This window comes from Crocuta crocuta, unplaced genomic scaffold, assembly GCF_008692635.1.
Source record: "Crocuta crocuta isolate KB4526 unplaced genomic scaffold, BGI_CrCroc_1.0 scaffold14, whole genome shotgun sequence".
Classification (NCBI taxonomy): Eukaryota; Metazoa; Chordata; class Mammalia; order Carnivora; family Hyaenidae; genus Crocuta; species Crocuta crocuta.
The window spans coordinates 3,088,447-3,108,390 of NW_027530209.1; the positions used below are offsets into that span (position 1 = coordinate 3,088,447).

A 19,944-nucleotide genomic window follows, 5' to 3' on the forward strand; every position below is an offset into this window, starting at 1 on the left:
TTCTTTTTTCTTTTTTCTTTTTTCTTTTTTTTGCATGTGGATGTCTAGTTGTTCAACACTGTTTGTTGAAGAGGCTGTCTTTGCTCTATTGTCAAAGATCAGTTGCCTGTATGTAAATCTACTTCTAGGCTTTCTATTCTATTCCACTGAAGATTGGTAATAATCTTGTTGGAAAATTGACCCCTTTGTCATTCTGTAATGTTCCTCTTTATACCTTATAACTATCTTGCTTCAAAATGGGCGCCAACAGAAATTAATATAGTTACTTCTGCTGTCCTTTGATTAGTGTTTGTCGCATATCTTTCTACATTCATTTATTTTTAATCTTTAAGTTTTTATATTTACAGTGTGTTTTTTGTGGATAGCACATAGTTGGGTCTTAGTTTTTGATACGTTCAACAAGCTCTGTCTTTTAATTAATTGGTGCATTTAGACCATTGATGTTTAAAGTGATTTTGATTATCTTGCTTTGTATTTTCTGTTTGTGGTTTTGTGTCTGACATTGGTTTGGACGAAATTCTCAATCATTATTATTTCAAGTAATTCCTTCTGTTCTTTCCTTTCTTCTTCTTCTTGTTTTCTCTTTGCTTTTCAGTTTTGGAGATTTCTATTGAGATATCCTCAAACTCAGAGATTCTCCCTTCAGTCATGTCCAGTCTACTAATAAGCCCATCAAAAGCATTCTTACCCTTACAGAGTTTTGATCTTGGGCATTTCTTTTGATTCTTTCTTAGCATTTCCACTTTCTTCTTACATTGTGGATTTGTCCTTGCATGCTGTCTACTTTATCCATTAGAGCCTTTATCATATTAATCATAGTTGTGGTATATTCCTATTTTAATAATTTCAACATTCCTGCCACATTTGAGGCTGGTTTTGATGCTCACTCTATTTCCTCAAGTTGTGTTTTTTTGCCTTTTGTTATGCTTTGTAACTTTTTCTTGAGAGCCAGACATGATGTACTGGATAAAAGGACGTGCTGCAAATAGGCCTTTGATTGGGGGGATGGGGGGAGCTAAAAGGAGAGGAAGTGTTCTGTAGGCCTGTTATTAGGTCCCTGCCCATGAGAGAGCCTGTGGTTCTGGCTAGTGTACTTCACAAGTGTTTCTCAGGTTTTTTTTTTTTTTTTTCCTCCTCTTAGGTGGGAGAGAATGGCTAGAGGTGGTTGGAATAGGGTATTTACCTTCCCAACGGTAAGTTAGGTTCTAATAATACCCCAGCAGGTTAGGCTCTTAGTAAATAATTTCTCCCAAGGACAGATTTTGTTATAAAGAACAGAATGCTCAGAGCCTTTCAGAAAGGTTCCATTTTCTCTCCTCCTAGAAGCACAAAATGATTTTTCTCTTGTATTCACTGTGAGAACAAGGTTGAGTTTCAGGAGGTAAAACTCACAAAAATATGGACAACCCCCAATGGCTGGGCCCCTTTACAGTTTTTAAGTCTCTATCTTGTCCACACTGAGCCTCCAGCGGTTTGTCATTTACAGTGATGAGTTTTTCCTGCATGCACACTGGTTCTTGCCGGGGTTCTAATTGGTCCTTCAGATTACATTTGGAAATAGATAAGTAGATTTGTCACTTTGCCCACTTTATAGATGAGGAAACTAACTTGGAGATGTTAACCGACTTGTCCAGGGTCACCAGGTTAGCAATATATTGGAACCCAAATCTTTACCCCAAACCTGGTGATGTTTGATTATGTCAGGGTGAGCAAACACCTCTGTCTCTAGAAGGAGTTGAAAATATAAACAGAAATATGTCTATTTTAGGAAATAGACATAGTGTCTTTTGTTAAATTTTTACTCTTGGGAACATTTACTGGAATCCTAACTTCAATTGAATAACAGTAATAATAAAAATCCAAAATTAGTGTGTTTAAAGTTATTTTAGCATAACAGAACACAGAGCTGAACACCACCATTCCTTTCTTAACAGTTATAATCTGTTACTTAATATGGGATTGTAATAGTGATGGCTTTATCATTGTTCAGTTTGTCTACAACAGTGCAGAGTTAAATCCAACACACTTCACAAGCTACTGAGTCCTTCTGATAAACATCTCTAGCACCCCTGAAATGACCCATTTGTGTAATTACCTGGTGGGTTAACATTTGTGGTATCTGGTGCCTTATAAGTCAACTGTTGAGTGATATGAACTTTTGAGGGTTGATTACACAGAAAGGTTGTGGTTTGAAGCATGTTTAACAAGGCATCTTGTCTGTGTACTTATTTATATTTCAGTAAGTTTTTTATAATCTCTGCTCTTCCTCTATTAGAACTTTGGGAAACTGTAGAGTGAAGAATGAGGTTCTCAGTGAATTCAATAAAATTTATTTTTCTTAACTTTCATGAGACACCTCATTCTTTCTTCTCGAGCTAATGGTAACTGTGGTTTTGGGGAATTCCAAACTTACTTTGCAATTACTGATTGTATCAGTCAAGGTTCGCTTACAGAGAACAGAATCCACTCTAGCTGGTTTAAGCACAGGGAGATTTATTACAGGGTATTAAATGGCTTACAGAATTTGTTGGGAAGGTGAAGAAACAGATTTCAGGTCGAGTTTTCAAGAGTGCTTTCCAGGCACAGCAGAGCAGGCCACCAAGGGAGCAGTCATAGAGTAGGCCTGCCAGAAGGGAGGTGTTCAGAACCATGCTGCCACAGACATGGTCAGGAGGTTGCGACAGGAAAAGCAGACACCTCTAGCAATGATGCTTGCTGGCAGAAACAGCAGAAGCATGGCCCCCAACTTCCAAATCTTTGCTTTCCAAAATTTTGCCTTCCAAATCTCCCCCAGCTTCACCTGATTGATGGCACCTAGGCCCCATAGCTGCAAGGGAGCCTGGGAAATGTAGTTTTCACCTTCCAGTGTCTGCAGTACAGGAAGATGTGTGGTGATTCAGTTCAGGAAGATAGAGGGGAAGAAGAGTTGGTCCCAGTTTCTCAATGTTAGGCCACACCCTAGTAGTGCTTTCCCTTGGGATTCAGGTCCACCCGCTATGCTTCCATGGATCCAAAAAGACCAGGAAGGAACTTTTCTCCTTCCACCTTTTTTTTTCTGCTTGTCACTGCATGCACGCCGTGCTTACAGAGGGACTATCTCACTTTTCATGAGCTGCCTCTTCTGGTTTTTATTTCATATCTAAGGTAAATAATTACTTAACGACAGTAGAATTTTCCGTGTAAGCCTGTGCTTGTCTTGGCTTTCAGCCATTTTAGGTTTGGGAGGCCTGAGTGAAGGCCCAAGCTGAAGTTGGGATCTTGGGCCCTAAGTCAGTAATTCTCAACCGAGCCCCACATTATCATCTCGTGATGGAGCTTTCCCATTTTAGAGACTCTGCTTGAATTAACTTCTGCAGTCTGGTTTTTTTTTTTTTTTTTTTTTTTTTTTTTTTTCTTGCTCTCCATGTGTCCTGGGCATGAACCAGGCACCGGCACAGGCCAAAAGCCAAGATGGGATAAACAAGGAATTGCTTTGCCCCAGACTGATATGAGGCTGGCACCGCCGACAAGGTGCCACTGTACCCAGGTCAGGGACCTAGCCTCTGCCGTCTAATTTGATGGGCCTGGATATTGATAAAACCCAGAAGTCCCTCAGGAGACTTGAATGTGCAGCTGCAGCTGAGAACCTCCATCCTAATCAGATTGAATTGGACATTAGCTAAAGCTGCGTTTATTATTTTTTTTTAATGTTTTATTTTTGAGAGTGGGGGGGAGGCGCAGAGAAGGAGGAAGACACAGAATGTGAAGCAGGCTCCAGGCTCTGAGCTGTCAGCACAGAGCCCAACATGGGGCTCAGACTCACAGACCGCGAGATCATGACCTGAGCTGAAGCGGGACGTTTAACTGGCTGAGCCATCCAGGCGCCCCTAAAGCTGTGGTTCTTAAATTTTAACAGCATCAGGGTCACCAGGAGGACTTTAGTTAAACTGTGTATTGCTGGTCCCAACCTCCAGAGTTTCTGATTTGTAGATCTGGGGAAAGCTATGATTATTTGCTTTCTAAAAGGTCTCACTGGAGGCTGATTATCCAGTGCTCACACTTTGAGCACCACCAGCCTAGAGGGAGGCATCTATTTTCGTTGTCCAGATTTGATTTCTACTCACCTGGAAGACTTTCTTCCTTAGTCAACATTTTTTGGAGCATCTGCTTAGTTTCTGTTGTTTGCTGGAGTTGGGGATGTGGACACTTGAGGAGATCATGATCTTACATCTTTAGAGCTTTTCACTGGAAGAGGAGAGCTTTTCTTTTCTTTACATTTTCTTCTTCAAGTTAGTATCCCTTCTTCTATGTAGGTTTTCTTATGCTCTTCCCTGCTGTCCTAGCAACTATTTGGGGCATACAGTTCTGTACCATTGCAATTTGTTAATGAGCCTATAGCTGTGGCTTGATTTCAGTGTTAGAAAGTCAGTTTAAAAAATATTCCTACATGTAGAAAAATCTTGCCAGGTATTTTCCTTTTTTGGCTGCTTGAATTCATATTAAAATGCGAGTGAATTCATTTGTCCTGGAAGGTATCTTTCTGGTTCTCCTTGCCACATTTCCCGTTACCGCCTTTTCAAAACCAGTCGTTGAAGTTGTTATTGTTGGCTGTTTTTTTCATATCTAGGATGCACCTAACTCGTGTATCTGTTTTGCAAATGCTATTGATAGCCCGTTTAAGCTATTATATCTACTGTTTGTCCTATCAGAAATTTTACATATTCACTGCTCCTCAAATTTTGCCCTGTGGAATGTTGATTCATGGAATTGATTTGAAATTTCCATACTAAAATTCAATAAAGGCCAATCTTTCTCATTTTGTGGAAAAAATATGTAATGCATAGTTTTTTCAGTTTTAACCACCTCGTTCTTTTCCTGCCCTCTCCCTGGGCTTGCGTATTTATGAAAGTTATCTGCTATAATATATAATTCTCTATTATACTGATTTAAGTAGCAAGTGGTCATATTTCATAGTCATCTGCCAAGAGCCCTTTTCCTCCTTGGTGATTTTCCTAACTATGTATGAAAACTAGTTCCTTTATTTAAAATGCTAGATATAAAAATATTTGTTTAGGGTGGAATCTTGTCTACAAATGCAAATTCAGAAGAATGATGATAAAATCAGACAATTAGATTGTAAGAACAGAAGCTGTAAATATTTACATGCTGTTAGTATAAGAAAAAAACACCTAACAATGAAATTCAGTCTTCTGGAAACAATCTCAAGTTTGATGAATCTTCTCTAGGCTTGTTAAAGTGATGCACAGTGTGCATGCTGGGCAGCTGTTTTGAGTTGGCTTAAAGAGGGGCACTGCATTTCTGTAGTTCCCTTTTTCTAGCTCCTAGAACTTCCCAGGTACTGACTTTGCTACCAGGTAGGTGCCATCTTCAGAACACTGGTACTACTAGTTCCAACTTTCTGTTGTCTTGAATGCAGCTGTGTAAGTTCTTCCTTCATTGCCCATGATACCAAAACAGGAAGATTAGAATGGGAAGTAGAAGTGGAACTGGGAATTCTGAATAGCCACACAGCATTGGGGAAATAGATGGAATTAGTGCAGAGGTAAGGAGGCCCAGGAAGCTGGTAAATTTTTTTCTGAATCCATCCCCTGTTGAGCCATAGTTACTTTGTGCTTCAATATGGTGTGTTCAGACCCTAATACGTAGTTCAATGGGCCTCAGGGGAATTCATGGTGTATCTGGAACTCTGAATCTGTTCTCAAGAAGTAGCATTGGTTGGGGCTAAGCTAGCAGGGGAGATGAGGTAGGAAACCTCGATGTTTAGTGGTTTGGTGAGTGTTTTTGAAGTTCCATGAGTTCCTTTCCCCTCCTTCCTCCTAAGTTTTTCCTTCTTAGGTCATGAGCCAGGTTACTCATCACTTAAAGAGTAGGCATGGTAGAATGTAAACACCTTTCCATAAAGAAAACAAATAATTCCACGTATTTAGTACTTTAACTCTGTGTCCTTTTTGATGCTAAGCACTTTATGTAATTATCTCTTATCACTCTTTCAATCATCCAGGACTTCCATTTTGCAGATGAGGAAAGTGAGGCTGAAAGATCAGGGATCTAGCTCAAAGTCAACAAGCTAGTGAGTTTAGAGGTCACACGTGATCCTCAATCATAAGTGGTCTGACACTAAAGCCATATTCTTTTTTTTTTTTTTAATATTTTTATTTATTTCTAGGAGAGAGAGAGACAGCATGAGCAGGGGAGGGTCAGAGAGAGAGGGAGTCACAGACTGAAACAGGTTCCAGGCTCTGAGCTGGCAGTCAGCACCAAGAGCCCGATGCGGGGCTCGAACCCACGAACCGCAAGATCGTGACCTAAGCGAAAGTCAGACGCTTAACCGACTAAGCTACCCAGGCGCCCCTCTAAAGCCATATTCTTAATCACTGGATGGACACTATAAATTGGTGGTGTTAGGAGAAACTGGAAGATTCTTGATTTCTAGGCATGTATTGTATTAATGGTTAACATAAGTTATGATCTGTTTGAAGCTGCCTGGAATGTGGCTCAGTGGAAAGACCAGTATAGTAGGAGATGGAAGATTTGGGATCTGATCTAAGCTCAGACAATACTTAGAAATGCAAGTACAAATTGGTGCCAAATTTGACTTTTGGGGAAATAATTGACTCTGTGTCTTAGTTTCTTCTTCTGTAAAGTGGGACCAATATTATGTCCTCTCCAGGTCTCAGATTTTGCTGTGAGGATCCAGTGAAGTAATAGTCATATATTGAAAATATAAAATGTTCTATATACATTAGGTGACATGACTTGGAATTGTTGGGTTACAATATGGATTTTTTTATATCTACCTTAAAATCCCTTTATTCATCCATTGATGGACAGTTAAGTTGTTGTTGTGTCTTGGCTATTATAAATAATACTGCAGTGAACCTGAGCATGCAGCTATCTTTTTAAGTTAGTGTTTTTGTTTTCTTCAGATAAATGTCCCAAAGTGCAGATAAATGTCCCAAAGTGGAAGAGTTCTGTTTTCAACTTATTGAGGAACCTCTATACTGTTTTCCATAGTGGCTGCACCAACTTACATTCTCACCAGCAGTATACACGCTTTTCTTTTCTCCACATCCTTGCCAATACTTGTTATTTTTTACCTTTTTGATAACACCCAGTCTACAAGGTATAAGGTAATATCTCATTATAGTTTTGATTTGCATTTCCCTGATGATGAGTGATGTTGAGCATCTTTTCATGTGTCTGTTGGCCACCTGGATGTCTTCTTTGGAAAAAAAGTCTCCGGGAAGAACTTCTACCCATTTTTTAATTAGACTCTTTGCTCTTATGTTATTTAGTTGTAGGACTTCTTTATATATTTTGAATATTAGCTACTATCAAATACATGTTTGCAAGTATTCTCTCCCACTCAATAGGTTGCCTTTTCATTTTGTTGATAGTTTTCTTCCTGTGTGCAAGCTTTTTAGCCTGACATTTTCCCCCTCAACTTATTTCTGCTTTTGTTGCTTTTGCTTTTGGTGTCATACTAAAACAAAACAAAACAAAACAAAACTCATTGCCAAGACCTGTGTCAAAGAGTTTATCACCTGTGTTTTTTTCTGGGGGCTTTATGGTTTCAGGTCTTAGGCTCATTAAGTCTTTAATCCATTTTGAGTTAACTTTTGTATGTAGTGTAAGATAGTGGTCCAGTTTCATTCTTTTGCATGTAGTTGTCTAATTCTCCGAGCACTATTTATTGAAGAGACTATGCTTTCTTCATTTTCTCTTTTTGGCTCCTTTGTCATAAGCTAATTGACCATTATGGGTGGGTTTGTTTCTGGGCTCTCTGTTCTGTTTCACTGATGCATCTCTTTTTATGCCAATAACCACACTGTTTTACTCACTATAGCTTTGAAATATGGTTTGAAATCAGGAAGTATGATGCTTCCAACTTTGTTCTTTTTTCTCAAGATTGCTTTGACTATTTGCTTTTTGTGTGTGGGTTTTTTTTTGTTGTTGTTGTTGTTTTTTTTGTTCTTGGTGGTTCCATACAAATGATAGGATTGTCATCTCTTTGAAAAATGCCATTGGAATTTCAATAGGGATTGTAGAGTCTGTACATTGTTTTGGATAGTATGGACATTTTAACAATTGATTCTTCCAATCTATGAGTCCAGAGTATCTTTCCATTTATTAGTTTCTCCAGTTTTTTCATTAATGTTTTGTAGTTTTCAATATATAGATTCATTACCCTAGTTAAATTTGTTCATAGGTATTTTATTCTTTTGATGCAATTGTAAATTGTTTTCTTTATTTTTATAATAATTTGTTATTAGTGTGTAGAAATGCAACAGATATTTGTGTATTGGTTTTTGTATCTTGCAACTTTACTGAATTTGTTTATTAGTGCTAACAGTTTTTCGATGGAGTCTTTAGAGTCTTCTGTATATAATAAGTCGTCTGCGAATAGTGACAGTTTTGTTCTTCATTTCCAACTTGAATGCCTTTAATTTCCTTTCCTTTGCTAATTGCTCTGGCTAGGATTTTCAATACTATGTTGAATAGAAGTGGCAAGAGTGGACATCCTCTTTTTTGTTCATGATTTTAGAGGAAGGGCTTTCAGCTTTTCATTGTTGAGTATGTTAGCTGTGGGCTTGTCATGTATATCTTTTATTATGTTGAGATACATTCCTTCTATATCTACTTTATTGAGAGATTTTTATTATAAATAGATTTTGAATTTTGTCAGGTGTTTTTTCTGTCTATTGAGATGAAAATAGGATTTTTATTCTTCATTTCATTAATGTGGTATATCCTTCAGCTGAATGCAGATGTTGAATTTTCCTTATATTGCTGAAGTAATTCTGCCTGATCATGGTATATGATCTTTTTAATAGACTGTTGAATTTGGTTTGCTAATATTTGTTGAGGATGTTTGCATATATGTTCATCAGGGATATTAGCCTATAATTTTTTTTTCTAGTGGCATCGTTGTCTGATTTTGGTATTGGGGGAATGCTGGACCCATGAGTTTGAAAGAGTTTCTTCCTCTTCTATATTTTGTGACAGTTGGAAAAAGATTGGTATTAGCTTTTCTTTTAATGGTTGGTAGAATTCACTAGTGAAGCTAGCTGGTCCTAGACTTTTCTTTATTCGGAGGTTTTAAATTACTGGTTCAATCTCCTTACTCACAGATCTCTTCAGATTTTTCTATTTTATCATGATTTAGTCTTGGTAGGTTTTAATATGTTTATGTAATATGTAAAAATATGTTTCTAGGAATTTATTCATTTCTTCTAGGTTGTCCCATTTATTAGTATAATTGTCCATACTAGTTTTTTAAGATCTTTTGTATTTCTGTGGTGTCAGTTGTTGATGCCTCCTTTTGTTTCTGATTTTATTTGAGTCATCCTTTTACTTGGTGAGTCTAGTTAAAGGCTTGTCAGTTTATCTTTTCAAAGAACCAGCTATTAGTGACATTGATGTTTCCTATTGTCTTTTTGGCCTCTGTGTCATTTATCTGTGCTCTAATCTTGGTCATTTTCTTCCTGTATGCACGGTGTTCTCCTGTGCCTTAGATCTTAGTAGAGTTATAGAGTGAAAGCTTTGTTTCTTTCTCTCAGAGAGGTGTAGTCTGGTGGGGAATACAGAATGTGTGGGGGTCAGTAATGGAAGAATGCTATGGGAATTTAGGGCAAGGGAAGTTCACTCTGAAAAAGCATTGCCTACGGAAGGCTTTATGAAGTGCATGGTGTAGTGAATTAATTAGATTTTAAAGGATGTGGTATTCAGATAGAGCAAGAATAGTTCACTTTGTGGAAACTTACCTTTGCTTTTAAAAGGAAACTCAGCTAAGTACCTAGGGTCACCATATGCCTTCTAAAAAAAATGTTACTTATGGACTATCTTGAGATGTGGAACTCAAAGCGAATTTCTCTTGGAGCTAAGAAGATGGAGGCATTTTTATACTGTCTCATTTTCTCCAGTGGTATTTGGCCTGTTCTACCTTTCTCAGAACATAAACCTGCAAGGAAGGAATCTTCTCCTGAAACCTTTAGGTTGGCACTATCATTAATCTTAGGTTGGTTAGCATTCTGTTTTTTCCTCCTTAATTGAACACCAAAAAGCACTAATTCAGATTTTTAAACATTACCAAAATCTTATGGATAAAAGCAGCATGGTGTTTGCAAGTACTCAGCTGAAATTAAAGGAGTTATCAGTCTTGCTTTGGGAAACAAGGTGACCAATCACACCACTTCTCCCATTCCAGTGATTAGTTAATAAAATTATTCCTGACAGTGGCAGGCCAAGAAGCTCAGGCAGTTACATATTTAGAGACAGAGAACACATTGTCCAGAGATCTCAGAAGAGCCTTTGCAAACACACAGAAGGGATTTAGAACAATTTGCATAAATCTCCCTGTGGATAGAGCCATGGCTCCGGTATTAGGTATTAAGGTGGTTCCAGGAACCCCTCCTTGGCTGTATCATGGGGTGACGCTGTGCTTGGTGAGAATTCAGTCTCATGACGGTTTTTGCCAGCAGGATTGGGTGATGGGACACTGAATAAGCCCACTGTTTGGTTCCACATAAGGACTCTTTTGTGTTGGCCTGGGGTAGCCATGTTCAAGTTTGTCTTGCTTTTTCCCCACTGATGTTTTTGGACTTTGTGGGCTGGGGAGTTAAGCACAACACCTATTCTGAGCTAATCTGTCAAATTTTGTTCTTGAAAGGTAACCGTAGCCCCTTGTATTTCTACAATGTGGAGAATAATAGCCATACCTTTGGGGACTTCTGACTTCTTAAATTAAAAGTCGAGGAAAGGAGGAGAGCTTGCGTGGCATGCCCAGATAGTTAGGCGTTCATGCCTGTTCTTGGCGCAACTGTGGGAAGTAACTCCCTTGTTTGTTAATATGATTTGCCTTGTTTACTAACTTCTTTAAGAACTATGTTCTCTTGCATAGTTAACAAGCAAATTGTATCTTAATATTTAATATTCCCCCATGAAAGGGTATGGGTCACTCTGGTGTGTAGTTTAAAAATGCCAAGTGGTTACAAGTCAGTTTCAATTTTTCCTTTTTCTATTTATTTTTTGAAAAAAAATTATATTCATTAAAGACCACATATTAAGAGCTTTACTGGTTTCTTGCATAGCCTGTTATCATTCTAGAAGCCACATAAGGAGTCCAATTTAAAACCCAGGGAGTAGTTTATGCATTGGGGAAATTTGGTGCTTTAACTACAAAAATGAAATCTGCTCATTTCTAACCTGGAGTTTATTTTCTTTCAGTCTGCTAGCTTGATTTCTCAGCTTTGTTCTAATAATATAAACATTTTTATGTTTATTTATAGGTGGTTTTAACCAAGAGAGCAGATCCAACTGAGCTTAGGACAATATTTTTGAAGGTCAGTATAAAGGAATCTATTTTGTTTCTTATTTAGTTTGTGTTCTCAAATTTTTAAGATTATTTTCTACCAGTTCTTTATTTCATTGTTATATTTTTTAAAAAATCCCAAAAGGTAACTTTACATAAGACTTATGGAAGAGATCTGTTACAATTTTATGTATTTTTTGAAATGTATCAGAAACTAGTAGGTGCTTGTTTGTGATGGTAGTATGGTTTACATTTTAGTTCCTTTTTTTGTGTCAGATACTGGAAAGGAGTTGCTGGGGATTTAGTCTCACGACTCATTTACCTTTCCTGGATTCACCTGTGCTGTTTGACAGTCATGCTTTTTCTCCTAAGATGTTTAAAGCTCTTTGTAAAATTCCCATGATCCTTCATCCATCCGGAAACAACTACCCTTGCCTCTCTTTGTAGAAGCCCATCGCTGTTGTTACCTTCATTGTCATTATCATCAGTTAATTGCAACTGTAGTGCCAGGTGAGGAGGCCTCAGTAGGAGTAATAGTACGTATTAGATCACAACAGATACCACATATTCCCTTAGTGTCTTACATCTCCCCTACTCTGAGACATTGGGCAGTGAATGAATGATACTCTAATTAGAAGTCTACCTCGGGTCCCAAATGGTGAACCACATGTAATGTTACTCACCTGGAATTAAAGGACTCGGAAAAGGCCACTTTTATAAAGATCATTTATAAAGCATATATGTGAGCTTTTTCTAAACATGATGGAAAAGCAGCTGGGCTGTACAGACAGAGGACCAGGGCTTCAAATGAAAAACTTGATGTTCTGCTGTGTCCCAGATAATATGGTTCAGAAAGTTACCAATTCCGTGAGCATCACTTTCCTCATCAAAGTGTGTTACTATTAAAAAATACTGAGAAATCAGAGAATTTGAACACTGACAGGATTATCTGATATTACGGAATTGTTACTGATTGATTTTTAGGCTGGATGATCGTATTCTGATTATGAGGGCTATAAAGAGTCTGCTGCTCTTAGAGATACACACTGAGTATTTACAGATGAGATTATGATGTCCAGGATTTGCTTTTAAATAGTCTAGTTTTGGTGAACTATGGTTGGTATAATGACAGTTCTTGAAATTGGTAGATGGATCATTGGGTTTTTTACCCTGTTTTTTCTACATTGTACATGTGTGAGCATTTTCATAATAAGTTACAAAAATTTGTAAAGATTCAGTGAAAAAACTTGGATGAAAGTGCCCAGAACCTGATTTGTATTACATACTGATTCGGTAAATGCTTTAAATTAAATGATTCAGCATGAGAGACAGAGGCTTCCAATGGAAATGGTTAACAATATGAGTAGTGTTGTGGGGAGGAAAAGGGATAGATTTGTGAGGAGGTTTGGATTATGTGTAGGAAAGTAGAATTCTTTATAAATTTGGTTTTAGCCCAAGAGGACAACACTGTATAGAGATTCTAAGTAGAAAAAGATTCTAGAGAATGAAAGGGCAGGACACAGAAATGCTTTGTTCCTCACCTGGTTTACTTATTGCTCTGCGTTTGGGGCCCACCGTAATTGGATGAGGTGTGTATGAGAACCATAAACATTGTTAGTATGTATGTTTAACGTCTATTTTATAAAACTCTTATGAGGTAGTTGGGAAGACCTCTTGCAGAAGAGCACACGAGTGGGTTGCCAGAGAGCCTAGAAAAATGGATAAAGCTCATTAACTTGAGCTGGCAAAGTCATAATCATTCTTTGAACTCTGTCACTTCTGTTTAGCAATAGTTGTGGGCATCCTTCTGACAGGAAATGGGAACAACTCAGAGTGTCTTAATAGGTGGCGCACCGTGGATACCTACTGGTCTTTTGGCACGATTGGGTGGAAAGGCTCCAGGTAAAAGCTGCATCCACCTTTTGAGGCCACATGCTTGCTGGCTAGGTTAGGTTAAGGTCCGGCTTTGGAACAACGTGTCTTTTCCAGCTGCTCCATGTCAACAGCAGGCAGGTCTGTAGTGGAGGCAAATATCGGCCAGGGAGACCCAGGGAGGGTAGGAACTGCATGTAGAATTCTGGGGAGTCACCTGTGAGGTTTCTGAGGACGTGGGTCTGAAGGCTGGGGTGGAATCTTTGGGACCAGCTGGGAAGTGCTCGCTTCTCTTGGGGTGGCTGAGACAACATGGCTTTTGAGTGAGAGTGTAGCTTTGAGTCCAAGGGGTCGATGGGGCCAGGAAGGGGGGCGGGGGCTGGCTGTGAAGAAAACAGTGATCAGCAGTTTCTGGAAGGGATTGTGGATCTGGCAGAGGTTTGGGTGATCTCATAGGGCCTGGGCAGTGTAGAACCAACACAAATCCACCCTGGCTCCTCGTGCGGGGGATCTCTTGTTTACCATCTGGCGCAGACGGTGTTGTGGTGGGAGGAGAATAGGGATGAGGCTTGTGGGAGCTGTGCCAGGCACGTCTCCACTGTGGCTGCTCTTTCCAGTGAAGTATGGATCAGCAGTAAGCACTCTGTAACCTGACTGCTTTGCTGACTCTCCAACTTTCTCCTGACTTTTCTTCCTAACAAATACCCTAGCCTTCTGTCTATTACACTAGTTAGAGGATGCTTCTGGAGCTTGGGGGAAGTAGACCTTTGGACCAGATATGCTGCGAGCAGGGAGTCGGCAGCTGCGGAGGTCTGAGAGAGCCAGACAAACTGGGCGAGATGAGGAAAGCGGGGTCCTGGAGGACTGCACTGGGCCCACTTCTGGCTTATTTTATTTTATCCTTAGGAACAGTTCAAGTCAATTCCACTTTCTTCTTTCTTTTTTGGGGGCAGTTGCTTACTGTATGTTAAGTACAGTGTTAAGCGTTGGGGATATAAAGATGTATACTTCATGGCTCCTGCCATTTACTATCTCACTGTGTGTAAGTGTATAAAAAAAAAAAGCCATAACATGGTTGATAAGCATTATATGGCATTAATTAGTAGGAAGCTGATGTGGGACTAATTACATCTTGCTTGCAGGGGTCATTGAGGTTACAGAGAGGTTATGGTTTCTTAACCGGGCTAGACAGTGAGTAGGTACTTATCAGATGGAGGAGGTAGAGGAGGGTTGTGGGGTAGAGGAAGACTATTCTGGGCAGAGGAAACAGCAGGTGTGAAACGAAGGTCTTCGAAAGTGCCGTGTGTGTAGGGGTGGGTGGGCTGGAGCACAGGCTCCTGGGCAGCGCACTGGGATGGTGGGTAGGACGGGACTTGCTGTGCAGCGCTCCTAGCCTGAGGCATTTGAGTTTATTATGCAGCCTGTTCTGGCGATAAGTGGCTGGTAACATTTTGTTTGGGTGTGGAAGTTGAAGTCTATGTGTGGTCAGTTTTGTTTCTAACCTGAATGTTGCCCTGCATTTTTTTGCCTGCCTAACACTTGTGGTGCTGCTTCATGTTAATTTGGGCACATGTATTGAGTGCTTCCGGTTTAAATAAAACACCCAGAAACTTTGCGGTGAGTAGGATGTGCAAAATAGATATGAGCCAGGACCATGTCTTCAAGGAGATCAGCTTTTATACAAGAGGCCAGATTTACAGGCATGCAGCAGGTAACAGAGAATGTAGGTGGGCTACGGGTATGTGGTTAAAGCAAATGCCACAGGAAACACAAGGAGAGAGTGGTCCCTGTGGTGGGGAGCGCTCAGAGAAGGCTCCTTGGAGAGGGAACTTGGGGAGCCCTAGGATGAGTGGAGCTGGAGAGGCAGGGAGGAGGGCAGCGGGGGAGGTGCGGGGAGGGCGGGGAGGACCACATTTGACGGAAGTCCCGGAAATGGGTTTGGGAGCTGACAGCCTCTCCAGGTTCAAGAATTCTTGCTCGTTTTTCAAATGTTTATTTAAATTCAACTCTGTGCGGGGGAGTCTGCCTAGCATTACAGGGTGTGGGTGACAAAATTAGAAAGATAATTGGGAGTTTGGCATGTCTGCTAAACAATAGGAAAGCATTGAAGGTTTCCGAGTAATCCAGTGACGCTGGCAGGATGAGTTTGAGATTTGGTTGGTACGGCAGGCTCGTGAATTTGGCAATCTGGGCGTAATCGTGGTGTGAGACCCTAAAGATTTGACTGGGGTTGTGGCAGTGGGGGAAATGGAGAGTGGGCAAGCTGAAGACATTTTTGAAGACTGCTTGATGAAAATGGTCTTGTGCGATGGGTGAGAGGGAGCAGGGGATAAATACGACCACTGGCTATACAGTCTGGGTCAGGGAGGTGCCAGTAATAAGAATGGGGAAATTGAGAAGGAAACCGTTAGCTGAGGGAGACCAAAGAGGGTGGTATGTATTGTTTACAAGTACGGAGGTGGACGAGGCTGAGTGCCTATAGTGTAAGATGTGAGAGGTGGGAAAATTGGGTAAAGGGACTGGACAAGAGGAATAGGCCTTTGCAGTTTGTAGTAACGATACATAGTGGGCTGCACTCAGATTTTTATAACTATTCTTTGTCAATAAAACATACGTATTTAAAATTTTTGTTAACAAAATTGGAAAAACTTCCTTTCTGAAAACTTTTGAAGTGAAAAAACAGTTCATATTTATTGACAAAAGTTGAAAAAGCAGAAGTATGTAAAGAGGAGTAACTTGTAATTCCACCCTATAGATACAACCAATATCTGTATATAAATATGTATTTTATTTACCTATCTCTCTCTCTTTGTGTTTCTGTCTCTGTGTATGTATGTAAATCTTTTTTTCCTTAACAGGAGAAAAAGTACTGATTTATCTAGTTTTCCCCTTGATGCGTTAGGAAACCCTTTTCCTATAATTGAACGGATTTCTATAGCATTTTTACTGTTGTGTGCCGTTCCACATACACGGTTTTACTATCGCTCAGCTAGCGACTTCCTATTATTGGAGGCTTGACTGTCTTCTCTGCTCTGCTACAGCAGTAATGAATACTCTTGAACCTGCATTTTTGCATATAACTTGCATATGTTTAATCATATTAAAACTTACAAAAAAATTTAAGGAGGAGAGGCTTCAGGCTACTTGTAAAATCTGTTCCCAAAGAAGAATCTGTGGTAGCTGTGTGGTCCACTCCCCTGACAGGGCCTCCTCTGTTCCCTGCTGCAGGGGCCTTTGTCAATGTACTGGAGCACCTTTGTCAATACATTCTTATTATGATCGGTCTATCAGTCAGAGGAACAACCTTTGGTATTTTTATTATAATCGCAAGGCAGACCACCTCAGCCTTGGTGATGAGCTGGTTTTACAGACTGAAGGAAACTGTTTGCTGTGTTCGGATGAACATGTTCTTACATTTATAAAATTATTTCTTTATCACCTCTAAAAAATGGGGCAGAAAATATCTCAGTGGTCTTTTTAAAATATAAACTATTGAGGTGTGAATCAAGTGCACAAATCATAAGTACTGCTCCGCTAACGTTCACGAAGTGAGCACCCTGTGGAACCAGTGCCCAGAAGCCATCTGATGCCCCTTCCAGTCAGTACCCATCCCTCCCAAGGGTAACCGGTTGTCTGGCTTTCAACTTTATGTAAATGGAATCATACATGTTTCCTTGTGTCTCATTTCTTTTACTTTTGCTATAGTTAAGATTCATCCACATTGTTGTGTGTGGTTGCTGTTAGTTTATTCTCATTGCTACGTTATATTCCGTTGTGTGAATGTCCTACAGTAGTTCATTGATACATCCTACCGTTGGTTGACATTTGAGTTATTTTCCATGTTTTTGCTATCCGAAATAATTCTGCTGTGGACATTGAAATGCTAAAGTGCGTTTTTATTCTCTCCCTCTCTCTCTATGGATATACATATATATATTTGTATATATATACACGTATGTATACGTACTCATGTTTCTGTTAGACATACTTATGATCAAAATTGCTGTTTCTGCCAAGCAGCATTCTAAAGTGGTTTAACAGCTTAGTCTCATAACACCAGTGAATGAGAATTGCATTTGCTCCACATTTTTGCCAGCACTTGTTATTTCTTTTTAATTGTCCTGTGTATGAATTAGAGGTATGGCATTGTAATTTTATTTTGCACATTCAGTGGAATTTTTTTTTAGGGGTCAGCAGCTTGACAATGATTCTAAAGGTCATTTGGGGGGAAAATCAGAGTGATCAGGCCCAGAAAACTCCCAAGACGGAAGTGGTATGTTCCTTCATTCGACAGATACTTATTGAACATGTTTCATTCTCTGCCTGCCACCAGTCTGGGACCTTGAGGATTGCTGCAGTGAGAAGGACAGGAGAAAATCCTGTCCTGATAGAACTTTCTCTCTAGTTGTAGCAGTGAAGATGCATGTAATCTTGCAAGGGTGAACAGGTCAGTTGGCAAAGATTCCTGGTGCTGGATGACAAGAAATGTCAACCCTTCTGGCATTCCTCCATGGAATTCAAGGGTGGCCTTGGGGGGAGCCTCTCTCTCCTCTAGGAAGCCATTCATTGCCAACCCATCAGAACTGGTGTTGAAGATGGACTTACTTGCCACGCTGTTCCCTGGTGACCGTACGATAATGAGTATGTGGTGAACATAGCATGAGAATGATTTGATTTGTGCTCCTGGGACAACTGAGAGATTAAGTGGGGAAAAGAAAAGTTAGAGGATCTTGACCTCAAACCACATAAAAAATCAAGTGCCAGTGTATTAAAACTTAAAAGATAAACCTAGTTGAAAAAAGCTGAGAGAAAATGTGGGTGAATATTAGTCTTGAGATGAGGAAGGCCTAGGTTCTAGACTTAGAAGTAATAGAAGAAATTGCAATAGTGGAAAAAATCTGCAGACTCGATTATATAAAAATACCAAAGTGGAAAAATATTTGTGACAAATCTGGTACACAAAGGAGGGGAGAAAGGGCATGGTCCCGCACTGCTGGTGGGAGTATAAATTGGTACAATCTTTTCTGGACAGCAGTGTGATAATAAGTATCAAGAGCCTTCAAGTTCCTCTCCTTTGACTCAACAATTTCTCTTCCAGGAGTCTAACCTTTGAAGATTGCTAGGAATTTGGATAATTGTTATATACGAAGCCGGTTACCTTAGCTTTATTTAAAAATACCCCAAACTAGAAATAATTTTAAATAAATTAATGATTCACCACTATCAGCAAACATGGGTATAATTCTTAATCATAGGATTGCTGTAATTAGCAGCAACACTTCCTTTATATTTCTTGTCTTTTGACTCAGGAAAATCTAATTCTTATATATTTCCAAAAAGCCATTTCAATGCTAACTGAAGAATAGTAGGATTCTTGGACTATTTTTGAGCTTTTCTTTTGTACCATGCTAAAAAATGTTAAAACGGATTATACAGAACATTTATAAAGTGCTTATTGTGTGTAACACATTGTGCTAAGTATATTACATGATCCTTCATTTATTTCTAGCATTAACTATATAAAGCAGGTAATGTTGTTATCCCCATTTTATAGGTGAGGAGCTAGAGACCCAGAAAGCTTTACTTGCCTGCGGTCATACAGGTGGTTAAGAGGCAGAAGCAGAGCTCAGCGCAGGCTCAGCCCAGGCCCGAGGGACTCCAAAGCCTGTTAACTAAGTATCTAAACAAGAGTTTTTCTGCATTGGAATTAAAATGTAGAAATAACAAAGAACTTTTAAAAACAGTCTTTATATTTATTTATTTTGAGGGGCCGGGAGTGAGAGAGAGAGACTCCCAAGCAGGCTTCTCATTGTCAGCACAGAGCCCGACGTGGGACTTAATCCCATGAATGGTGAGATCATGACCTGAGCCTATATGAAGAGTTGGTCGCTTAACCAACCGAGCCACCCAGGTGCCCCAAAACAGTTTTAATGGGACTTAACGCTGGACCTGCAGAGGGAGTGGAGATGCTGTCATTGGCACTTCACGCCACCGTGCCCCCCACATCACTGGCCTCCTTGTGGTTCCTGTCACCTGTCTAGCCTTGTTCTTCATGTAGCTCACAGTCCTTACCTCCCCACCCCCAAATCTCTCTCCTGTCCCCAGGATCAAGAGGTCCTCTCTCCTGTTCCATAAGGGTACTGTGTGATCCCGTGTTGTTTCTCAGCACCTCCTACGGCCCCAGGGACTCCACGGAACAGGAATGAGCAGGTTCCCGCTTATAGGAATTGGAATGTGTTGCCAAAGGCAAGAGGAACACTGTGAACCAGCATCGGTGCCACCTAATTCTCATTGACCACTTTCACTCTAGAGCACCCTTTCATATCTCCTTTTCTAAATCCCACAGGACACCATGCAGTTCATAGTTCGCTTTCTAGTTTAGCCTGTTCATCCTCCTTTCTTGCATTATTGATGCCCTTGAAACAGGAATGGGGGCAAAAGAATTAGGTTGTTTCCGTTCATGATTTTATAATTAATTGAGTGTGTATTTTTTTTAAAGCTCTATGTCCTTGCCAAAAACAAGATGTAATTTGTCTTTCCAAATTTCTGTAAACTAGAAATTTTCATTCTCATTCTCAGCACTGATGACATTTGGGGCTGGATCACTCTGGTGTATGGGGTCATCCTATGCCTTGTAGATGTTCAGCAGCCTCCCTGACCCCTACAACTAGATGCTGGGAGCATCCCTACACCCGGTTATGACAGTCAAAATGTGTCTCCGGACACTGTCAGATGTTCCCCTGGGAAGAAAAATAATAACA

At 39.9% G+C, this 19,944-nt stretch overlaps 1 protein-coding gene and 1 non-coding gene across 2 annotated transcripts in view; one reads left to right on the forward strand and one right to left on the reverse strand.

Moving 5' to 3' along the window:
- Positions 1–19,944, forward strand: part of SLC25A13 (solute carrier family 25 member 13) — a 184,552-nt gene that overhangs the window by 18,689 nt on the left and 145,919 nt on the right. The window contains exon 3 of the mRNA XM_077765407.1: positions 11,289–11,342. Coding sequence (XP_077621533.1) covers positions 11,289–11,342 — 54 coding nt within the window. The remainder of the gene's footprint in view (positions 1–11,288; positions 11,343–19,944) is intronic.
- On the reverse strand, positions 3,402–3,536 carry LOC144232553 (small nucleolar RNA SNORA48). Its single transcript, XR_013335442.1, has one exon. It is a non-coding gene; the product is annotated as a small nucleolar RNA SNORA48 (small nucleolar RNA).